Genomic DNA, 22,709 nt, shown 5'->3' with positions numbered 1-22,709 from the left:
CCTACCTTGATGTCCTGAACCCCTGGTACCTCGTCCACCTATCTTGTCTTGCCCCGTCACCTCATGGCACAGGCCTGCCTCCTCGTCCACCGCACAAGCCTCCGGAGGGTCATCCTTCCCTGTAGCCAAGTCCCATCTTGGTCCTGTACCCTGAGGCTCGTTCTGGCCCTTGGATTCCCCTGTGGCTGCTCCGTCCATGACCAAGATTCTGCTAGAACCTGCTCCGCTCCAGCGTGGTCCGTGACTCTACTGAATCTTCGACATGTTCCAGTCTCAACTTCCCCTTCTACTCGTGGAGTCTGCCTTGCATCAAGTGTGATCCGTGACCAGTCCTGTGGGTGGACTCTGTAGGGCGCGCTGCGTCATAGCCTCAACCTAGTACTTGATCCTGAATCCTCGTCTGAGTCTTCCTAGTGCTCAGTCTCCATGTTCCAAGTTCTTCATCTGCCCTTGCCTCCTGTCTGGCTTGCCGCCTTTGCCGTTCCCAGCAGCAGGTCCGAAAGGGCTTGGAGTAGTTGGAGGACCACTCACAGACCAACCTTGCATGGTTGGCCTCACTGAAGCTGCGCAGGGCGGCGTGGGCCTAGCTTCCTGGTCTCACCCCAGGCTCGGACATTTCTCGCCTGCCTCGGTACCACCTTGGAGTTCTCTGGGGTCGTGCCGTGGCCCAAGGGCACACAATCTCCTTGGAAACGGGACCGCTCTCCTAGCACTCCCTAACACTCTATACCTTCAGAGTGACTTACAATTCCAATATGATTGTAGTGTCTCTTTCCTAGCGTGTAGCCAGATGGACTCAGGGGCAATGGGTATTGTGCTCTCCTGATAGCAGATGGGAGATGGAGTCAGATTTCAAAGCTGATGTCACCCTACATATACCCGTGCAGCAAACTCAGCTCTTCAGTATTTCTCAGTCTCCACAGGAGATGCGGACACTATCCAAAAGAATAGTGTAATATTCACAACAAGAAAGAAGAAGGAAAATTACCTGTAAGAAGAGAGCCCCGCTTCTCCTGCAGTGAAACCTAAGGGTCCCTCCCACAGTCGAGACTTTCCTGAGGTGGTTCTCGATATCTCTCAGAGGTGAGCCTTGGTCAGGCAGCCAGCTCCCGGCGTGACTTACCCCCAGGATGGCTTAAAGGCAGCGGGTGCAGATTTGAGCTCGGCGGTGAAGGTATTCCCCTCTCCCCGCAGCTGGAGACCACCCGGCATGCGACCGGTAAGCGCCGAGACCAGGTAAGGTAGAAACCTTTACTTTTAAGTCTCTGGTCTCCAAGGCTCAAATAGCTGTATCGATCTTCCTCCCGACTAGGTTCAAAATTGGGTTGAGCAGCCCTCCTTGGGCTAGGCCCCGATTTGGTGCGAGGGTCCACACGTGGAGACCCTGGGGGGGGGGGGGGGGGGGGTTTGCCATCTTGCCAGCGGGGCGTCGGTGCCATTCCCCCCCCCCCCCCCCGATCAGTGGTACGTACTGGGCAGGCCGGAGGGCCGAGGCGCCTAACTTGAGTGCACCCGTAAAGGCACATGCTGAGCTGCGCTCACAACTGAGCCATGCGCACTGCAGCGAGCACAACTGTGCTGCACATACATCGGCGCGTGCACAACGGCACACACATCAGTCAGGGACACAAAGTCCATAGCCCGTGCGCAAAACATCTGCGCACCCGGCAAGCACAGCTAAGTGCATCTGCGTGCATACCTCCACGCACAGACGAAGTTGAAGCTCTACACGCGCACAAACAATGGCACCGCCATCCAAAAAGGCCAAGGGACACCCCCTTTGCCCAGCCTGCCACTTAAGAGCCGCGCAACCTGAATTGGAATCCCTCCTATGCCAGCAGTGCGAGCAGTCTCAGGGAGAACCAAGGCAAGACCCCCTACAGCCAGGAGAGGGATCCGGAACCACTGATGATGGTACTCCGGACCTTTGTATTTCCGACTCTGCACACCCACAGGAAGGCACCTCTGGGGCTTACACTACAACCCCTCCTGGGATCAACATGAACCCAGGAACCTTCTCCTGGGTGGAATTTTTAAGGGGCTGCAAACCTTTGTCCAGGCACAACCAGCCCCTGCGGCGCATCTGACTCAACACCTGCCGGAAGCACAAGCCATTCCCGGCACCCACCGGGTTACTCGAGATATGCTTCTCCTAACCAAGAGCCTCCCTGATGGGGATCCAGACACCTCAGAGGATGAAACTGACTCCCTGGAAGAAGGAGAAATCCCCCCCCCCCCCCCCCCAAAGGATGGAGCCATACTGAACCATGCTCCGATTCTTCCACAAGGACGAGTTACCAGCCCTTGTGTCCCAGACTCGAAAGACGCTCGATAAAAACTGCTCCCCTCTAATTGAATATATTATGAATAACATCTCTCTCAACAAAACAAACCAATCGTCATCCTTGGTGACTTCAACATTCATTTCAATTTATCCGCCCACTCAAAAACCTGCCAAACCATCATTGATGCACTATCGACTCTAAATCTTGAACAAATAATTGAATCTTCAACAAATAAAGCTGGTCACACCATTGATCTCATCTTTATTAACACTGAAATATGGAAGTCCAACTCAACTCAAACCACAGAAATTCCCTGGTCTGACCACCACCTCATCCAAGCTAACCTTCATACCAACATCAACCTTAATCCTCCTCAAATCACCCCAAACAAAATTTCCTACCATCCACCATTCAACACAGAACTTTTACAAAAAAATCTTCAATCTGAATTAAACAACATCAACCTATCTAGCTCAGAGAACGCTACCTCATCATGGCTAAACATTACAAAACAAGTTGCAGACAACATCAATCCCATTATTACTAAAACTAAACAACCCAAACACAACAACCAATGGTATAACAAAAATATCAGAACTGCCAAAGCATACTCCAAAAAAAAAAAGAAAGAGAATGGAGAAAAAACAAAAATATTACCACACTAAATAATTATCGGAACAACTTAGCTCAATATAAAAATATAATCAACAATGCGAAAAAGGAATTCTTCTCCAACAAAATCTCCAAATTTCATCATAACCCCAGAATGTTATTCACAATAGTTCAGAAACTTACCAAAACTACCCAAGAATCTTCATGCACCAAAAATGGAAGCGACGACTTTGCTGATTTCTTCAACAACAAAATATCTCATCTAATCCAATCCAACATAACAAACAACAACCAGTACACCAAACTTAACAACAAGATAACCCCATCATGGTCAAACTTCGACACCACCTCCACCATTGAAATTCAATCAATAATAAATAAAATGAACCCCGCCAGCCATCCATTGGACTTCATACCAATAACAACCCTCAAATCAATTGAACCTACCATATCAAAACCATCACCAAAATTTTCAATTTATCGCTGAACGAAGGCAACTACCCCAAATACCTCAAATCTGCTGTCAGCAAACCAGTCCTTAAAAAGAACAACCTAGATCCAGAAATCCTTACCAACTACCATCCAATATCAAACCTTTCGTTCATAGCTAAAACCATTGAAAAAGTTGTACACACTCAACTAGATGACTATCTGGAGACAAACATCCTATCTCCATCCCAATATGGTTTTAGAAAAAACCTAAACACGGAATCTCTTCTCATCTCTCTAAATGACATTGTCAAAGCCTCTTAAAGGTGAAAAATACCTGCTCATTCTTCTTGACCTTTCAGCCGCCTTAGACACAGCGAACCACACTATTCTATTGGAACGACTATCCCAAATTGGTTTAACTGGCAATACCTTACGTTGGTTTTCTTCCTATTTATCTGATCGAACATACCAAGTACTAATCAACAACAGCCTATCAAAAATAATCAACCTCAACACCGGAGTCCCTCAGGGATCAGCTTTATCAGCCACCCTTTTCAACATATACCTTCTCCCCATCTTCCAACTACTAAAAGAATATGAAATCACACACTTCCTCTATGCCGATGACATTCAGCTCCTCATTCCCATACAAAATTCGATTGATGAAACCTACAAGAAAACCTCAGAACTACTTATCTCAATCAAACATCTTCTAAATTCCCTTAAACTCATAATCAACTTTGACAAAACTGAAATAATACTCATGGATAAAAAACCCAATCCAACTCCGCCACCCCTGACAATACTTGACAAACAAATGATAACTATACTCCCTACCAACCACACCAGGAACCTCGGAGTTTTTATTGATAAAGAACTTTCTTACAAGAACCACATAGCAAATAAAACTAAAGGATACCACAGACGCCTAACCCTAAGACACTTGAAACCATTTCTCAACCCCTACGATTTCAGAACAATACTACAACTTATCATCTTCTCCACCTTCGACTATTGCAACTCCTTACTAATTGGAATACCTTTTTCATCCCTCAAACCACTACAAATACTGCAGAACTCTGCTGCCAGAGTCCTAACTGGAACAAAAAGAAATGAACACATAACACCAATTCTGACCTCACTTCACTGGCTACCTATTACTGCACGCATTGCCTACAAATCAATGACCATAATCCACAAAATCCTAAACAATGATCATCAAGGTCTTAACACCCTAAACATAATACCTCAAAATCCTCCAAGAAACCTACACTCCAATAACTCAGGTTACCTAAACATTCCCCCTATCAAAGATGCACATCTGGCAACCACAAGAGAGAGCGCATTTTCAATTGCCTCACCTAAACTTTGGAACACCCTTCCTAAATTCTTGAGAACCCAACATGATCTAAAAACATTTAAAAAGGACCTAAAAACACTAATGTTCCGCAAATTCCTCACTGACTTTTAGACGTCTATTCATCCCAACCCTTAACTGAACTCTCAATTCTAAACCTCTTAATACATTATCTTGACCCTGAACCTGCATACCCTCCCCATCCAACCGAATAATGCTCTCTGGACTTGTTATGCTTATTTCTGATATTGTTCAAATTGTTTCTACTGTTACACAACTGCTAAGAAAATTGTATAACGTTCACATTGCTTTTCTGTTACACAACTGTTAAGAAAATGTATACTTTTGTAAACCGTTGCGATGGCTCAACCGAATAACGGTATATAAAACTCAACAAATAAATAAATCTTTCGACCATTACGTGGTCTCTTTGCAGCTGCTCACCTTGAAGACATAATTACAATAGTTTTTCTTTTGGCAATCTGTTCAGCACGTCAGGTTTCAGAGCTGCAAGCTTTCTTTACCACGAATCATTCTTGCAAATGACGCTGTGGGTAGTACAGCTTAGGACAGTACCTTCCTTTTGCTGAAAGTGATTTTGGAGTTTCATTTGAATCAGTCTGTTTCCCCATACAGAGTGGACAGGGATAGAAATGAGGGAGAGTATCATCTTCTGCATGCCTTGGATGTCAAGTGGCATCTGATGCGGTACTTGAAGATTGATTAAATCTTTCAGGAAGTCTGATCAACTGTGCTTTATGGTGGTGATAAACAAGTTGATATAGAGACATGGTTAACCATAGCCGGTTAGGTGGACATGACTTTTTACCCATCTGAATGCCAAGGTTCCATTGCCTAAGCAAATTAAAGTGCGTTTCACTAAGGCTCAGGCAGTATCATGGGTGGAGCTTCAATTATTGTCTCTTGACAGGATTTGCCGAACAGCGGACATTGTCCTCCTTACACACCTTCTCCAAGTATTACCGCTTGGATGTTCGGACTCAGGAGATGCTGCCTTCGCACATGTGGTGTTGACTGGACCACGGGCCGCATCCTGCCCTTTTCAGGAGTAGCTTTGGTACATTACCAGTTGTGTGAATTGGTCTGCTTGAGTGCAGAGGAAGGAGAAATTACTACTTTCTTGATGATTTTCTTTCCTCTAAGGAAGACAGGCCCATCCATAACTCGTCCTTGGCTACTGGCTTGCCTTTGGTTTGTCCTTTTATATGCAGACAATGCAGTGTGTTCCTGTTCTTTCATTGAAGGACTGGTAAATGTCATAACCTGCTTAAGTTTAGTGAATACTAATTCTTTTGGCTGAGCTCAGTGTTCACAATTGGTTGGAAGCATGAGTGGCTGACTATTAAGTCATTTTTAAATATAATCGGTTTGTCCACAGTTTGGCTTTTCCAGATAATACTGGCGGGCTGATGTTGGAGCAGGGTTATATATCTGTGATGTCATCTTTACTCTGTCTCCATCTGCTGGTAGAGGTGCATAACCCTCTGGTGTGGATTGGCCTGTCTTCCTTAGAGGAAAAGAAATTATCAGGTAAGTAGTAATTTCCCCTTAACTGTGGAAACCAGGGCAGTAATTTCAGCCACAACAGTTCCATCTTTGGTTCCAGACTGGATTTAACCTGTGAGCTGATTATTGCTTAGAGCCATGCAAACCGAAACACACACAGACATCAATACACTCTTGTAAGATTCTCTTCAGAAAGAACCAAGGCTAATGATTTGTGGATAACTATTTTCTCTATGGATAGTGTCTGAGCAGATTTATGTTTATGGAGAATGAACAGCTGAGGTAAAGATTCAACAGAGAGTTCCACCCAGAACTAATGGAGGCAGTGCTTGCAAATCTTTCTCAATCATATTCATTGTAGATATCCTGGAAACCTGGCCTGTTGGCACTCAAGGACTGGAGTTTGCTATCACTGGTTTAAGGTTTGGAGGCTAACATTTTAATTATAAAAAAAAAATGCAGCATAATGTATTTAGGATGCAAAAGTCCAAGAGGGAGGTACAGTATTGGAATTGAAATTCTTCAAAGCATGAAGGAAGAGTGGGATCTAGGAGTGATCGTATTTGATGATCTTAAGGTGTTCAAACAGGTGGATAAAGTGATGGCAAAAGCTGCATAGGGAGAGAAATGGTCAGCAGAAAAAGGGAGGTGATGTTACCTTTGTGTAGGTCCTTGATAAGACGTCATTTGTAATACTGTGTACAATTCTGAGGACCGCACGTTTAAAAGGATATAAACCAGGATAGTCTGTCCAGAGGGTGGCTACTAGAATGGTGAGTGGTCTTTGTTCCAAAGTATAAGGAGAAAGACCTAAAGATCTAAACATGTATACCCTTGAGAATGAGTGCTGAAACTGGTTCTATGCCCCCCCCCCCCCCCAGTTGCGTTTTCAGGATATCTCTAATGAATATGCATGAGAAATACTTTGCATACACAGGAGATAGTGCATGCAAATAAATACCATGCATATTCATTAGAGAAATCTGGAAGGCCCATAAGACCCATGAGCACCTGTGCCCTAGAGGAAAGGGGAGATAGGATTGAGATATTTAAATATCGCAAGGGTCTCCATGTTCCAAGAGGTGAATCACTTTCAAGGAAAAGGAGGGTAAATGGGGGTAGACTTGGGCTCAGTTGCCTCTGGGAGAATGACTGACTGTGGAACAACTTCCCCCTGCTGGCTCCTGTAACAGCAATGGCATCCAGCCCCACCCCTCAATGTCACCTTCCCGGGGGGGGGGGGGGGGTGTGTGAAGAGCCAGAGTGGAGTGCCATGGAGCTGTGTGTGCACGAAGGAGCACAACAAAGAAGCTCCTTTGTGCGCTCTTCATACACAGAGTATGCAGAGTGTAGCTGAGATTGGTGACTCTTTGACTTATGCTGATTGCCATGCCTACTTTAATATTCTTACTCTCACTGGTCAGGGTCGTTATGGTAATCTTACCTTTCACAAATGCGTTTTTTGTTTTTTTTTAATTTTCTCTCTATTAGTTTAATCAAAATTTACAAAGGTTATTCACTTTGCACAGAAACCAAGAAAAACATGTTTTCATTACATCTTCACAGTATCTACTGTGACAAAAGGAAACATTTTCATAATTTGACCCCCAAGTATACATATAGAGGGCTAGAGCCAGAAATACAAGGAGATATTACATCAAATAGGAAACAAATAAAAGAAGAATAAGCTTAATGTTTCTGCTATTCCTCTATCCTTATGGCTCACTTGTAGGACTAAGGGGATAGGTGATAGTTTCTTTCTATTCTCTAGCACTACCTTTAATTGCTCAGGTACAAAGAAAATATATATGACATTATCCAATTTCAGCATACATCGACAAGGGTATCTGAGCATAAACGTAGCACCTATAGAGCAGGCTTCCTGCCTCATTGCTAGGAACCCCCTCCTCCTTTCCTGGGTTACTTTGGCTAAGTCAGGGAAAACTTGCACCATGAACTCAACTCTCATATTTTGGAAATAATTCCTCATTATTAAAACTCAGGTCCTGTGCATATATAAAGGACACTAAGAGAGTAGCCCCTCTCTATTATCTCAGATGTGGAAGTCTCTAGAAAAGCTGTTAAGTTCTCCATATCAATCACAGGTGCCACATCTTCCTCTCTAGATCGTACATGTGGTTGAAAATACACCTTATTTAAAGCAGGAATATTTTCTAGTGCAATCTTTAATACGTCCATCATGTATTTCCTTAGAGTAATCTTTGGTTGTTCTCCTAGAACCTTAACAATTTATAAACCTAAGGTTCAAGTGTCTTATCTTATTTTCAGTTTGTTCCATTTTTTTTTTTTTTTTTTATATTTAAAGAATTTTTATTGGAACAGAATTCGAACATCACAGTAAGAACTAAAGATAAACAGCACATACAGAAAGTGTGCAACATTACAATGTGGTACATGAAATGAGAAACATCCGTTCCATTTTTGTACAGATAGAAAACCAAACCCCAATTCCCTCCCCTCCTTCCCTCGGACAGCGGCTAGAGAAACAACATAAACAGAGTAAACAAGTGAGATGAAACAACTGAAAAATTAAAACAATCTTTGGAATGAAACATTAAAATCAATGAGACTAGTACTACTAGCTGTGTTGAATGAGCATTAGAACAGATATGGATGAATGATACTCCTCAGTAAAGCAGGGAAGTGAGGTAGTTGCAGAGCCGAACTAGTGGGCATTCAGAGACCCAATCATAGGTCCCAGAACAAAGAGTACTGCCACAATTTTATATTCAGCTAAAAGAGAGAGGCTTCCATTTACCCAGTCTTCCAACTACGAATGAGCGATCAACCACCGATTTGTGCGGATCCCAGATTTTATTAAAGGTGGTTAAGCGATTATGATGTACAGCTGTAAGTCGCCCCAACTGAAAATAATTATGAGCCAGACTAGGTAGGGTAAAGCAAGCTCTGTTCGAGCCACAATAAAGACTTGTTGTGTAAAACGTTGTTGGTCATTATTTAAATCTTCTATGGGCATCGTTAAAAGAACGTGCCATGGCTCTGCAGCCAAGGGCACTTGTAGAATATCAGATATCCAAGATAGGACTAAGGGCCAATAGTGGTTAAGTTGTGGGCATTGCCACCAAATATGGTAGTAGGTACCAACCTGTCCACAGCCCCTCCAGCAATGTTGAGAGATAGATGATGAGAAATGATGTAACCTAGTGGGTGGGTAGTGCCATCTATATAACATCTTATAGCAATTTTCTTGCAAACCAGCTGATATAGAGCACTTATGGGCAGTCGTAAATACGGCATCCCATTCCGTGTCTGTAATATCTCGCTCAAAATCACTGGCCCATGCTAATTGTTGATGAAAGTTCTGGGACCTACCATCAAGAAGCACATAAAATTTAGAGATAACACCACGTATATGATGAGCATTCATACAGTAGGTTTCAAATAAAGATCCAGTGAGTCGGAGCGATCCAGTTCTATGAGCACGTTTTATAAAGTGGTACACCTTAGCATATAGTAGAAAATCAATATTAGGTAAGCTATAATGAGAGCTAAATTCTGCTCTGGACATGAGAACCTCCTGCAACTGTATTTGTTCTAGGCGGGTAATATCCGCTGCAGCCCAGACCTGAGACGCTGAGGATTGTGATGGTAAGGGCAATACAGAGTTGTTAAAAATATGGGTCAGTAATGTGTGTTCCTCCTTCCCTACCAAAAAAGTTTTCCATTGATTCCAAACTTGGAGTGTAGTGCGTAGTGCACTGGGATAGTATGTAAATAGTCCCCAAGTGGATTGGTGTTGCCAGGGTACGGCCGATAGCAGCATGCTACCTATCAAAGCTTGCTCCAACCAAAGCTTGCTCCAACAGCATCCACTGTGGTACCTCCGTTGTCCTGTGCAATACCACCAGAGCACGTAACTGCGCTGCGCTGAAATACCAACATAGAGGGGGTTAAGTGTTCCCAACCTATTTTTTATGCCAAATGAACCCAAATATTAGCTGTTGCCATTGTTTTAATATGATGGAAGGAAGATAAATGGGAATGGTGGTGAATAAATAGAGCAAACGAGGTAGGATATTCATTTTGACTATGGCTATACGCCCAAGCCACGAGTGGGTGTGATGGGACCACTTCGCAAAATTGTCCTTAAGGGATTTAATAAGAGGAGTATAATTTAGCTGGAATAATTGATCTGAGTGAGCCCCAAGGCGGACACCTAAATACTTTAAGGCCCCTTTCGCCCATTTAAAGGGGTATTGTTGCTGAAGGATCTGTATTTCAGCAGTCAGTAGAGTGAGATTGAGGATTTCCGATTTGTCATAGTTGACTTTGAGGCCGGACACTGCTGTGAATTGTATGAGCTCTTGCATGACTCCAGAAAGGGAGATTGAAGGATCTGTGAGGGTAAATATGACATGGTCAGCAAACAGGGAAAAATTTTGAAATGTTGACCTCCTGTCCGGACACCAATAATGGAGTGTGACTGCCTAACCTGGGTTGTAAAGGGCTCTAAAAACAAGGCAAACAGCAAGGGAGATAGCGGGCAACCCTGTTGTGTACCTCGTCGGATTTCAAATGGTGCTCCATAACTACCATTAGTTTTCACCTGTGCTTGTGGATGTTCATATTGTTTCATTACCCAATTAATAAAATAGGGGCCAAAGGACATGTGTGTAAGTGTTCTAAATAAAAAGGGCCAGTGAACTAAATCAAATGCTTTTCTGCATCAAGGGATAAAAAGACAGCAGGTGTGCGAGTATGATGAACATAATCAATAATGTCTACTATTCTCCTAACATTATCAGCAGCTAATCTACCGGGTACAAAACCCACTTGGTCAGAATGCACAAGTTTAGGCAGTACCCCATTTAAACGAGCAGCCATCACCCAAGCCAGGATTTTTAAATCTATATTGATCAGTGAAATGGGTCTATAAGACCCACACTGAGTGGGGTCTCGCCCCGGCTTAACTATAACCGAAATCCCTGCAGTGTTAGTGTCTGAGGCTATCATGCCACCCTCTCGGAGTGAGTTAAACATGTTCGTAAGGGTCCCCACAAGGGTGGAGACAAAGCTGCGGTAATATGTTCCCGTAAACCCGTCGAGGCCGGGTGCTTTCCCGGGCTTTAGAGTTTTGATAGCTTCCGAAACCTCAGTTGCCTCTATTGGCCTATCCAGAAATGTCTGCTGTTCTGGTGTTAAAGTGGGCAGCTTAAAACTGTAGCTAAGTAATCACTAATAGCAGAGTCCGTAATAGACTGGTCTCCCATGTAAAGTTTCTCATAGAAAGCTGTGAAGGCTTCACGGATCTCCTCGGAGGCCATGACAAGTGATCCCTGTGCATTATGTAGTTTCGCTTCTAGTGTCTGGGAGCGAGCAGCTCTGAGTTTCTGTGCCAAGTACCTTCCAGCTTTGTTTCTACCCTCAAAGAACTGTTGTTTCAGCATAAGTAAATGATGACTAATAGCGGAGTCATCTAAGGAGCATAAAGCATCTTTTGCCCTAGTAGGCGTTGATATGTGGTACTGGAATTATAAGACATGTGTTGTGTGGTTAACAGTGTAATTTGGGCCATAAGGGATGAGTGTTCTTTCTCCTGCTCTTTATTACAATGAGCCGCCCTTGCAATAAGGAAACCCCTAGCTACTGCTTTGGAGCAATCCCACAGAATGGTAGGCCGTGTGTCTTCCTGCATATTACGGGAAAAGTAGTCTCGAAGATGGGCGTCCAGGTTACTCATAAATCCTTTATCTTTTACTAAACTATCATTGAGTCGCCAGGGTCTGAAGCCCTTATCTTTCTCTCCAATAAATACCTTTATCCAAATGGGAGCGTGATCAGACCACGTCATGGCCTCTATGCCCGCGTCACAGACAGCGTTTTGAAGATGAGAGGAGACAGTCAATCCTAGAGTACGTGCCGTGGGGGGGATGAGAAAAAAGTATAGGAGCGGGAGTGTGGGTAACGCCTCCATATATCCACTAGGCACCATCTCTCTTAAGAAAGACTGCCAACCCTTCCACATCCCAGAGGTAGAGACAGTCGTAAAAGAGCTGTCCAGAGAGAGCACCCTAGTAGCGTTGAAGTCACCTCCCACTATTAAGTCACCTTCCCCATACTTAGACAGTATTTGATCAATGTCGTGTAGGAATGTGAGCTGATTCAAATTAGGGATGTACACATTGAAAAGAGTGATAACACAGGTGCCCACCTGCAATTTGAGAAGGATGTACCTTCCCTGTGGGTCTACATATTTACATAGAACATCATGAACCAAGGAGTTAGAAATGAGAATACCTACCCCAGCATAGCAAGAGATTTTAGTACTAACCGCCCAATATGAATTTGCATATGAGGAAAAGGTGAGAAGGCGTTCATGGTGTTTATATACATGGGTTTCCTGTATATAAGCTATGGAGGCTCCCTGTCTCTGTAATTCTTTAGTTAATAAGGGACGTTTACTTGGAGTATTAAGCCCCTTGACATTAAGGGAAATAATTCGTAATGCCATTGTGTTAACAACATCTGATACTCAGCCACCTCACCAGCCCATAACACAGCCTAACAGCAGTAGTAATAAAATCCCATCCAAACAGAGACAAGAAAATCCCAACATGGTTTCTATAGAATGAAAAGCAAGTCCCGCTATATCCCCTATTAATCCAGAGGTATTCCGCCATTCTCCTGCGGAATAACGTACTCCAGTGGGGTTCACACATCCGGGCCAAAGCAGGCACAGTGAAGCCCAAACCCCCCCACAAGGATGTATGCAATATATCAGAGTGTAACGTGAACCAAACCCAATTATTCTGTGTGGTAAAACTTAGGAATTGTTTACCAGAACCATATAGAAAGCCAGTTGAGAAAAAAAATCAGCCTGCAGCATGCAGTCGAGCTAGTATAACAACATAGCGCATCTTAGAAAAAACCTCCTCGCAGTCCTGTAGGTCTAGTGAGTCTTCAACCCTGTCCTGCTGCAGAGAATGGGTGAGCTTCAGGCTGGCGGCGCAAACGCTTGCTGCCTTTGTCAGCTCGCTGCCAGCGTGGCGCGGTATCCAGCTTTGAGGGGGCTGTAGACATCTTGGTAGTTTGAAAGGTGACGGTGAGCTGCGCCTGTTTAAACGCCTCCGCAGCTTCAGCGATGGTTTTTATTCGATAGGTGACTCCTTGAGCCTGGAATTGCAGTCAAAAAGGAAAGGTCCACCTGTAGCGAATGGAAGAGCTGCGGAGGCTTGCGGTCACTTCGCGAAGGTCAAAGCGCTTCTTTAGTGTGGAAGGTGCAAGATCTTGATAGATGGACAGGACATTATTGTGCCACTGCACTTCTTTAAGCTGCCTCGCTGCTTCCGAAACTTGTGTTTTCTGGTGGAAGCTGTGAAAACAGATGATTATGTCCCTAGGTCTTTGAGCTTGTGGTCCCAGGGCCCTGTGCGCTCTCTCCAATCATCTCCGAGGGTTGCAGGGTCTTGTCAGGCACTGCTTGCAGGCTAACAGAGAGAATGTGAGAGCAAATTTGTTGTGCAGAGCATGGGCGTCCTCATAATCTGCCGTGTCGGGTACCCCTCATATGCGCAAGTTGCAGCGCCGACCCCTGTTCTCAAGGTCCTCGAGTTTTTCATCTAACAAGGAAACTTCCGTGGAAATAGTCTGCTGAGTATTCAGGTGGTTTATTGCTTCTCCATGGCCTTCAACCCAAACGTCCATGTCGTCGACATGCGTGCCCAGCGCTATGATGTCTGTTTTATTTTGCCGCATATCTGCTCGGAGTGCCACAAACCAGGTGCGAATTTCCCCCCTAGTAAGAGGTTCTGAGGCTGATCATGGATCTGGTGCGGCAGTGTCGCTAAGGGTGTTGACTGCGGCAGTTTCCGGGTCCAAATCGAGCTCTGCCTGATCGTCGTCATCCAGGCCTGAGGTCGGCGGTAACGTCGCGTACGAGAATTGCTTCAGATCCGCAGTCCTGCGTTTTGAAGCCATGGTTCAAGAGGTGGTTGCCTTGCTAATGCCTCCTTCTCGTTGGTGGGGCTGATTTACTGCGATAAATGATGATTTGCAGGGTTTGGAAGCTTGTGAGGATCAGAGCTCAGCACTCAAGCGTCTGCTTCCATCCGATGTGCAACAGCACCCCCCCCTATGTTCCTGTTCCATTTTTCTATTAAGAATTGTACGCTCCTGCACCAAAGCCACCTGGGTATCCTGAAACTTCTTTCATTGATCCTCTAGCTTTTGGATCCTCTGCTGCTGTTCCAATTGTTTTGAATTAAAATCCCGGGTAAAGACTTCCACTTTTGAAGAAATATTTACTTGTTGCTGGGAATACTGTTGTAGTGCTGTCCCCAATTTAGCCACCAGCTCTCATAAAGAGTCCAGCATCACTACTGCAGGTTTAAGGAATATGGCATTCACAGCTTCAGACTCAAAAGGATTTTCGCCAATTAAGGCATTTAAAGAAGAAATAGATTCCAACTCAATACTTGCTGCTTGCTTTCCTGCCATTCCTTCCCCTTCCAGACCATGTTCGATACTCCCACTTCCCACGGTGATTCCCACATTTGCGCGGCTAGGCCCATACAGGGCCGCTTCTGCACTCACCAGGCTCGAGAATTCTTGGGGAATCGACACTGGAGGTGTTTGTGAGTTGGGAGGGCTGAAACTGGTTTCGTCTGGGTCAACTGCCTGCTGCTCCTCCCGCAGAGCACAGCACCTCCGCTCTGGAATAGCCAGCAGCCAGCTCCGTAATGGTTCGCTATCCTTGGGGTAGGGAGGGTACTGCGGGTTATACCCTAACACTTTTCGTTTCGGGGCCATAATTCCAGGAAGAAACAAAGAGAAAAATCAGATGAAATGGGCAGTGTCCCGAGCCGTGCTGCTATGTCCCCGCCATCTTGGCTCTGCCCCCACGCCCTCTCCTCACGAACTCTCTTACTGCTCTTGATTACCATTTGCGCTCAAGACAGTTTGTCTTAATGAAGCTTCTCATGTCTCTTCTACTTTAACTTTTTCTCTGCCTCATTAATACTCAGTCAGTAAGGTGCAAATTTCAATTAACAATATTATTGTTCATGAGGTTCATGAGAACATTGACTCTTTCTGTATTACAGAATCTTGGCTATTAGATTCTGATGCCATTATCCTTAACCTAATTCAAACCCCCCCCCCGGTTACTCATTTGTTTCACACCCCTGTCAGAAGAAAAAAAAAGAGGTGGTGGTTTGCTAGCGATTTACAAAGACACCTGGGGCATTCAAACTGATATGTTCTCCCATGAATCATCTCTGGAAATGTTAATTGTTGATGCTAGTTTTTCATTATGTTTAGTTTTATGCTTCTTCAAAATTACTTGCAAATGACCTCTCACCTTTTTGAACTGCTAATGCTCTCTAAGACTGATCTTAATATGATAATTATTGGAGATTTTTAATCTCCAAGTTGATATTTCTCCACCACTAGCATATTGTACTACATTTCTTGACATCATGGATTCACTTGGTTGGTGTCAATTTTTGAACAGACTCACAATTTAGGGCATACCTTGGATCTTGTTTTTGTTAACAAGTCTATTTCTCACTCTGCTATTTTTTCTTTGGCTGTTAGTCAAGTTCCATGGTCAGACCATTTCTGGATTCAACTCTGTTTTCATCATACACACAGCATATCCACACTCCTCTAAATTTCTCCAATCATTTCAAACATAGTAACATTGATTCAGATCTCTTTTCCTCTACTATTGCATCAGCTGCATAGTTATGACCTTTCTTAATATATCTAGTGTTGTCACTCAGTGGGAAAATATACGATACTTCTTTCAACTCTTTATAAATTAGCGCCCCTTACACTCTCATCTTCCAAATGATCTAAACCCCAGCCATGGTTAACTCTTGACGTGAAAGCTACTCGTCAAATTCTAAAAATGTCAGAACATGCTTGGCATGTTCTTCTGCTTGCCCAGGCCTTTAGAGCATCTCCTAAAACTTATCAAGCTTCTATTTTAGAAGCCAAGAAAAAATATTATTCAAACCTAATCAATGAGGTTGGTTATGACCCCAAAACTCTGTTTAACATTGTCAAACATCTCACTAATTCCATTCCACTGAATTTGCGATTTCCAAGTAATCTTTCTGCACATTCTTTTCTTAAATTCTTCAATTTGAAAATTGAAAAACTAAGTCTTAGTTTTGCAGCTGATGTAATAGTAGAGGAAAAGAGATCTAAATCAATGTCACTACGTTTGAAATGATTGGAGGAATTGAGGAGTGTGGGTGGTGCTGTATGTATGATGAAAACAAAGTTGAATCCAGAAATGGTCTGACCATGGAACTTGACTAACAGCCAAAGAAAAAATAGCAGAGTGAGAAATAGACTTGTTAACAAAAACAAGATCCAAGGTATGCCCTAAATTGTGAGTCTGTTCAGAAATTGACACAAACCAAGTGAATCCATGATGTCAAGAAATGTAGTACAAATGCTAGTGGTGGAGAAATATCAACTTGGAGATTAAAATCTCCAATAATTATCATATTAAGATCAGTCTTAGAGAGCATTAGCAGTTCAAAAAGGTGAGAGGTCATTTGCAAGTAATTTTGAAGAAGCATAAAACTAAACATAATGAAAAACTAGCATCAACAATTAACATTTCCAGAGATGATTCATGGGAGAACATATCAGTTTGAATGCCCCAGGTGTCTTTGTAAATCGCTAGCAAACCACCACCTCTTTTTTTTTCTTCTGACAGGGGTGTGAAACAAATGAGTAACCGGGGGGGGGGTTGAACTAGGTTAAGGATAATGGTATCAGAATCTAATAGCCAAGGTTCTGTAATACAGAAATGGTATTTAGTAGGGATGTGAATCGTTTTTTGACGATTTAAAATATCATCCGATATATTTTAAATCGTTAGAGGTGATATACAATAGGAATTCCCCCGATTTATCGTCAAAAATCGTAAATCGGGGGGAGGGGGAGGGCGGGAAAACCGGCACACTAAAACAACCCTAAACCCCCCCCCCCCCCAAATGTCTTAAATTACCTGGGGTCCAGTGTGGGGGGGGGGGGGGGGTGTTTCCCGCTGTGATCTTCCACTCTCGGGCCACGGGTGCGTTAATAGAAATGGCGCCGGCGCCATTTTGGTTCCTGTCCCCCGACGTCATGAGCGCAGGAGATCGCTGCTGGACCCCCAGGGACTTTTGGCCAGCTTGGGGGGGGGGGGCCTCCTGACCCCCACAAGACTTGCCAAAAGTCCAGCGGGGGTCCGGAAGCGACCTCCTGCACTCGAATCGTATTTGCCGTATTGCAAAATGGCGCCGGCCATATGGCCGGCGCCATTTTGCAATACGGCAATATGGCCATACGGCCATATTGTATTGCAAAATGGCGCCGAGAGTGGAATATCACACTATCAGAAGAGGCATTGACAGTGGCCATCAATACATACTCATTTCACTCAATGTTTCGTCAGCATTTGACACTGTGACCACAACATTCTATTTTACTTACAGGAAGCTGGTTTATCCAGTTACTGTACTCAATTGATTCCGTTCCTATCTTTCCAATCGCTCTCAAGTAAAAATTGCTTCTGTCCTTTCAGATGTTTCTCAATTCAAAGCTGGTGTTCCTCAAGGCTCTGCTCTTTCATCTTTGCTCTTCAATATCTACTTAACACCCTTATGCAAAATTCTATCAAACTTGACAGATGCTTACAAACTTTATGCCGACAACATCCAATTCCTCATTTGCATTTGGTCATCTTGGAACGACACTTTGTCATATTAATATTTGTTTCTCCTCAATATAATCTTGGCTGGAACATAAATTAACTTTAAATATGTCCAAAACTGAATTTCTCTCACTTTCCAGTCCCCATTCTTGTGTATTGCAAACAACCATTTGTATTAACACTTTATTTTTCACCACTAGTAATCAGATCAAGTCTAGGCATTCTCCTAGATAGCACCCTATCATTATTTAAACCTCAAATCAAGCAAGGGATTTTTCAGACTCCATCTCCAGGCTGGCCTTAAAAAGCTTTTCTTTCCTTCTGAATTTCACACAGTATTCCAGGCCTCCATATTTCCTGTTGTTGATTATTGTAATGCTCTCTACATTTGGTCTTCCTTTTACTCCTTTATGACCCATCCAACTTCTCGTCAACTTGGCTGCATCACTTTTATCTGAAACAAAACACTTGGACCTTATTACACCCACTCTAATTCACCACTATTGCCTCTCCAGAACTGAACGCATCAAATACAAACTTGGTATGATTATATATAAGCTTATGAACGATGACTCCTGTCCTTGGGCCAATTCCCTACTCAAATTCTACCAACCTACTCGCTCCCTACAATTCATCACATTTCCTCTTGGAAGTTCCCTCACCAAAAGTCGCACACCTTTATATCACATGTGACTGTTCCTTCTCCATTGCAGGACCTGTGTTCTGGAATTCGCTCCCTCTTGAGATAAGCAAATGTAACTCTGGCAAAAATTTCAGATGTCTCCTTAAAACGTTTTCTTTGTTGGCTTTTTAATTCTTTTATGTCTTGAAATGTTATATGATTTTATTTATCCAGTTTGTAATTGTTTTTATACTTTTCTTTTGTTAATCGCCTAGACCTATTTTGTGTTAGGCGATCTATAAATTTAATAAATGTAAATATTTTTTTACAGCGAGAGTGGAGGATGCATAGAACAACCTCCCAGTGGAGGAGGTGGAGACAGAAACTATCTGAATTCAAGAAAGCATTGTATAAAATACAGGGGATCTCTAAGGGAGTGATGGGAATTATAAAGCTAACGTAATTGGACAGATGGGCATATGGTCTCTTCCTGCCATCTTGTTTCTATGTCTAGGGAAAAGTGCTGCTGAATCTACCAGGGTAAAGTTAATCAGATAAAGTTATCTGGGAAACTTTAGGACAGCAATTTTTCTGATTAGTTGCTAAATATCAGTACTCCCCAAACAAAGTGAAATCATACCCCAGGAATGACTTCAGTACTGCCTTTCTCTGCCTAGTAAGTATGTGTGGGCAATGATTTGCACATACACATTTAGCTGGAGTTGTAGTGGTGGGGAGAGTATCAGATCTTGGGATTTAGCTGGACAAACCCTTTGAATATTGATCTGAGAAGATATTAGTAGGGGAAACAGAGACACAATGATCTTGTAAGCCTTATTACCTTCAGAAAATAAGCTTAAAAAGGATTTAAACAATTTTGTGCCAAAGAGATTATTTTTTAATGTTATTGGTTTTCTTTTTTTTTTTTTTTTAATTTAGGTTCATCAAATTACAATCCTGATGCACCCGATTTCATTCCAAGAGAGAAACAAAACCATCAGTCAAACTGGAGAACGCATGAAAAAGTGGAGTCCAGGAATCGAAGCAGAAATGTTAATTTATCATTTCATCAGCAGCCACGTCCAAGAGATCATGAAGCATTTCACAAAAGAGACATGATTACAATAGTATGGAAACAAGACATTATAGAAACCAAGAAGATTCTTCAGAGGTTTCTAGTATCAGTAAACCAGCAAAGAACCACAGCTTTCAAAATCAGCGATGGCATAGGTCAAGAAGTGAGAGGTCGCACAGTAGAACCCAATCAAGACTTCCTCCTGACAGTGTTGGAGGACTGGGGTTCAGAGAAGCTCCAGTGCTGACAACTGGCGAATGAAAACTAGAGAACCCAGTGACTTTCACTCTTCAGAAAGCGAGAAGGGAGGTAGTTACTGCAGATGTCAGAGGTGCAAAACCTAAAGAAAGTAATGCATGGGATGGGTGGTTCGGTAAGAGGACCAAGGGAGAAAGTGAAACAGACCTATGAAAGGGAAAAAAGAGCTGCCCCTCAACAGAAGGAGGAAGAAATGTTTGAAAACATACCACCACAAGATTTGGTGAAACCTGGGACATCTGAAACTTCTGCTATTGGAAGGGAAGGTTTTGATGGATTCTATGATGAACAGAAGAGATATCCATTTGCAAACAGGAGATATCCCAGGGAGTCCATGTTGTGGAATAGACCTCAGTCAGATGATGAGATTCAGAAAAGGGATGAAACACCCAGGAACAAAAGTACAAGAGCTATTAAGTAGCCCAACCACAGGCATTTACTTCAAAGGACAGAAAAACAGAAAGGCGAAAAGAATCCCCTGTTAGCAAGCAAGAACCAGACTCTAGAACACGTGCTCACAAAGTGTCTGATTCTGACAAACACTCAGGAAGAAAATATCCTCTGCAGGATGCACACAAAGTATCTTCTCACTCAGGCCGAACCCAGCAGTGGAAAAAGCAGAGTGATATACCAAAGAACAAGGAAACTCATACAGGTAGGTTTTGATCATGTATTTGATCCAGTTTTCTAAACAGTGTCATTGGTTTTCAAGTTTCCCATTTTGTCCTGACAAAATATGGAATTGCTCCAGGACTATGAATCGTACAATGGGTGCTATATTCTTGCATACCCATATCTAAAAAGCTCATTTGTCCTAGAGGCCATACACTGTATTGACTTCAACATGACTATTTGGGAAAAAGTATAAATTGATTGCCATGCCATAACAAGCAGAGAGAATAGCCAAAACATTGGGCATATGATGAAATCCTCAATACCTATGTCTGAAACAATTTTTTAGTGGGTTCCTGTAACAGTATCCATAACGTCAGCCATTGCGTCATTAGCAAAAATATACCCAATATAAATAACTATCAGGCCGATTACAGTAGGGGGCGCGTAAAAAAGTGCGGCAGTGCCGGGTGCCCGCTCGTTTGCCGCGCGCACAGTTCAGATCACATACCGCTCGATAAATGGCATGCAAATGCAAGCCGCGTCCATGAAGCGCAATCCATTTTACTGTATAGAGCGTGCTATACAGCGCCTATACAGTATCCTGGGTGCGCTGGTACCTGTCATTTCAAATGACATTTGAAATGACAGGTACCATCCACCATCCACTTCCTGGTACCTGTCATTTCCTGGTACCTGGTACCTGTCACTTCCTGGTACCTGTCTTTTCAAATGACATTTGAAATGACAGGTACCAGGAAGTGGATGGTTCTCCTACGCTCGGGCATCGGGGAGTGCCAGTCCTCTCTCCCCCCCGCCCCCCCCCCTCCCGAAGCAAGGCGCAGAGCGAAAATCGACTCGACATGTTATTAAAGCAAACAGAAATTGTAACAAAAGTAAACTTACTGCATGCATGCTTCCAGCAGCCCCAGTCCTCTCTCCCCCTCCTCCCGAGGCGCCCACCACGGCTCCCCTGCGCTCATGCGCCTTCGCTGCTTGAGCGCCCAAATTGGACGTGCCTTCATGCACCTTCGCCGGCGGGGCTGCTGGAAGCCGCTTTCGCCGCCGGCTGCCCCCGGGAGGCAGGGGAGCCGCAGTGGGCGCCTCGGGAGGAGGGGAGAGAGGACTGGGGCTGCTGGAAGCATGCATGCAGTAAGTTTACTTTTGTTACAATTTCTATTTGCTTTAATAAAATGTCGAGTCGATTTTCGCCCTGCGCCTTGCTTCGGGACGGGGGGAGAGAGGACTGGCAATCCCCGATGCCCGAGCGTAGGAGAACCAGGCCTCACCATGTTACTCGCTTGCTCCAACCCACCCACTTATTTGACCGGAGCCTGCCTATTGCTGTCACATCCCTCTAACGCCAGGGTTAGGGTAGGCGATAAATTAGCGGGTTAAAGACGCGGCAAAACAGTTGGTTAAGAAGGCGATAATCGGGCTGCACGTTACTGTATGGGAGGGAATAGCTAATCCGATTGTTTACATATATACATGCCGCTGGCGGAAAGGGATACACGTCGATTTAAAGAAGCGGTAAAGATTGGGGAAAAACGGATAGTGAATCGCGGGTTAGACTTACGCGGCCAAATTGTGGGTAGAAAGCGGGTTAGAAACAGGGTAACCGCGGCCGTGCTTTACTGTATCGGCCTGTATATTTGGTATCTCATTCTGAATTTCCTAGCTTGTAGCCAGATGGACTCAGGACCAGTGGGTATTGTGCTCTTCTGCTAGCAGATGGGAGACTGAGTCAGATTTCAAAGCTAACGTCAGCTCTACAGTAACCTCAGCTCTACAGTATCTCACTGTCTCCATGCAGATGCAGGCACTATCCCACACACTAGAACAGTGTTAAGAATTACAGCAAAGAAGAAACAAAATTTACCTTAAAGAAGATCGAGCCCCACTGGCCTGTGGTGGTACCTAAGGGTCCCTCCCCCAGAAGAGAATTCCTGAGGTGATCTCCGATATCCCTCAGAGGTGTGCCTTGGTCCGGTAGCCGGTTTCCCAGTGTGCCTGAAAGGCAGCGAGTGCAGAAACTAGCGCGGCGGTGAAGGTAATTCCCTCTCCCCCTGCAGCTGGAGATGGTCTGGCACATGATCGGTAAGCGCTGAGACCAGGTAAGAAAAAATCTTTAAATTCGGGTCTCCGGAGCTCGGATTGCCGTACTGAATTCTTCTCCGGCGAGGTTAAAAGGGAGCACCAATCAGGTTGAGCAGCCTTTGTTGGGCTAGGCC

General features: G+C 43.9%; 1 protein-coding gene across 1 annotated transcript in view; it reads left to right on the top strand.

The window, feature by feature from the left end:
• NFX1 (nuclear transcription factor, X-box binding 1) overlaps positions 1–22,709 on the top strand; it is a 572,380-nt gene that overhangs the window by 20,895 nt on the left and 528,776 nt on the right. The window contains 6 exon segments of the mRNA XM_029589884.1: positions 19,470–19,628; positions 19,631–19,818; positions 19,821–19,910; positions 19,912–19,947; positions 19,949–20,290; positions 20,293–20,518. Coding sequence (XP_029445744.1) covers positions 19,470–19,628; positions 19,631–19,818; positions 19,821–19,910; positions 19,912–19,947; positions 19,949–20,290; positions 20,293–20,518 — 1,041 coding nt within the window.

Source organism: Rhinatrema bivittatum, chromosome 2, assembly GCF_901001135.1.
Source record: "Rhinatrema bivittatum chromosome 2, aRhiBiv1.1, whole genome shotgun sequence".
NCBI lineage: Eukaryota > Metazoa > Chordata > Amphibia > Gymnophiona > Rhinatrematidae > Rhinatrema > Rhinatrema bivittatum.
This window is presented reverse-complemented; position numbering and strand designations above follow the sequence as displayed.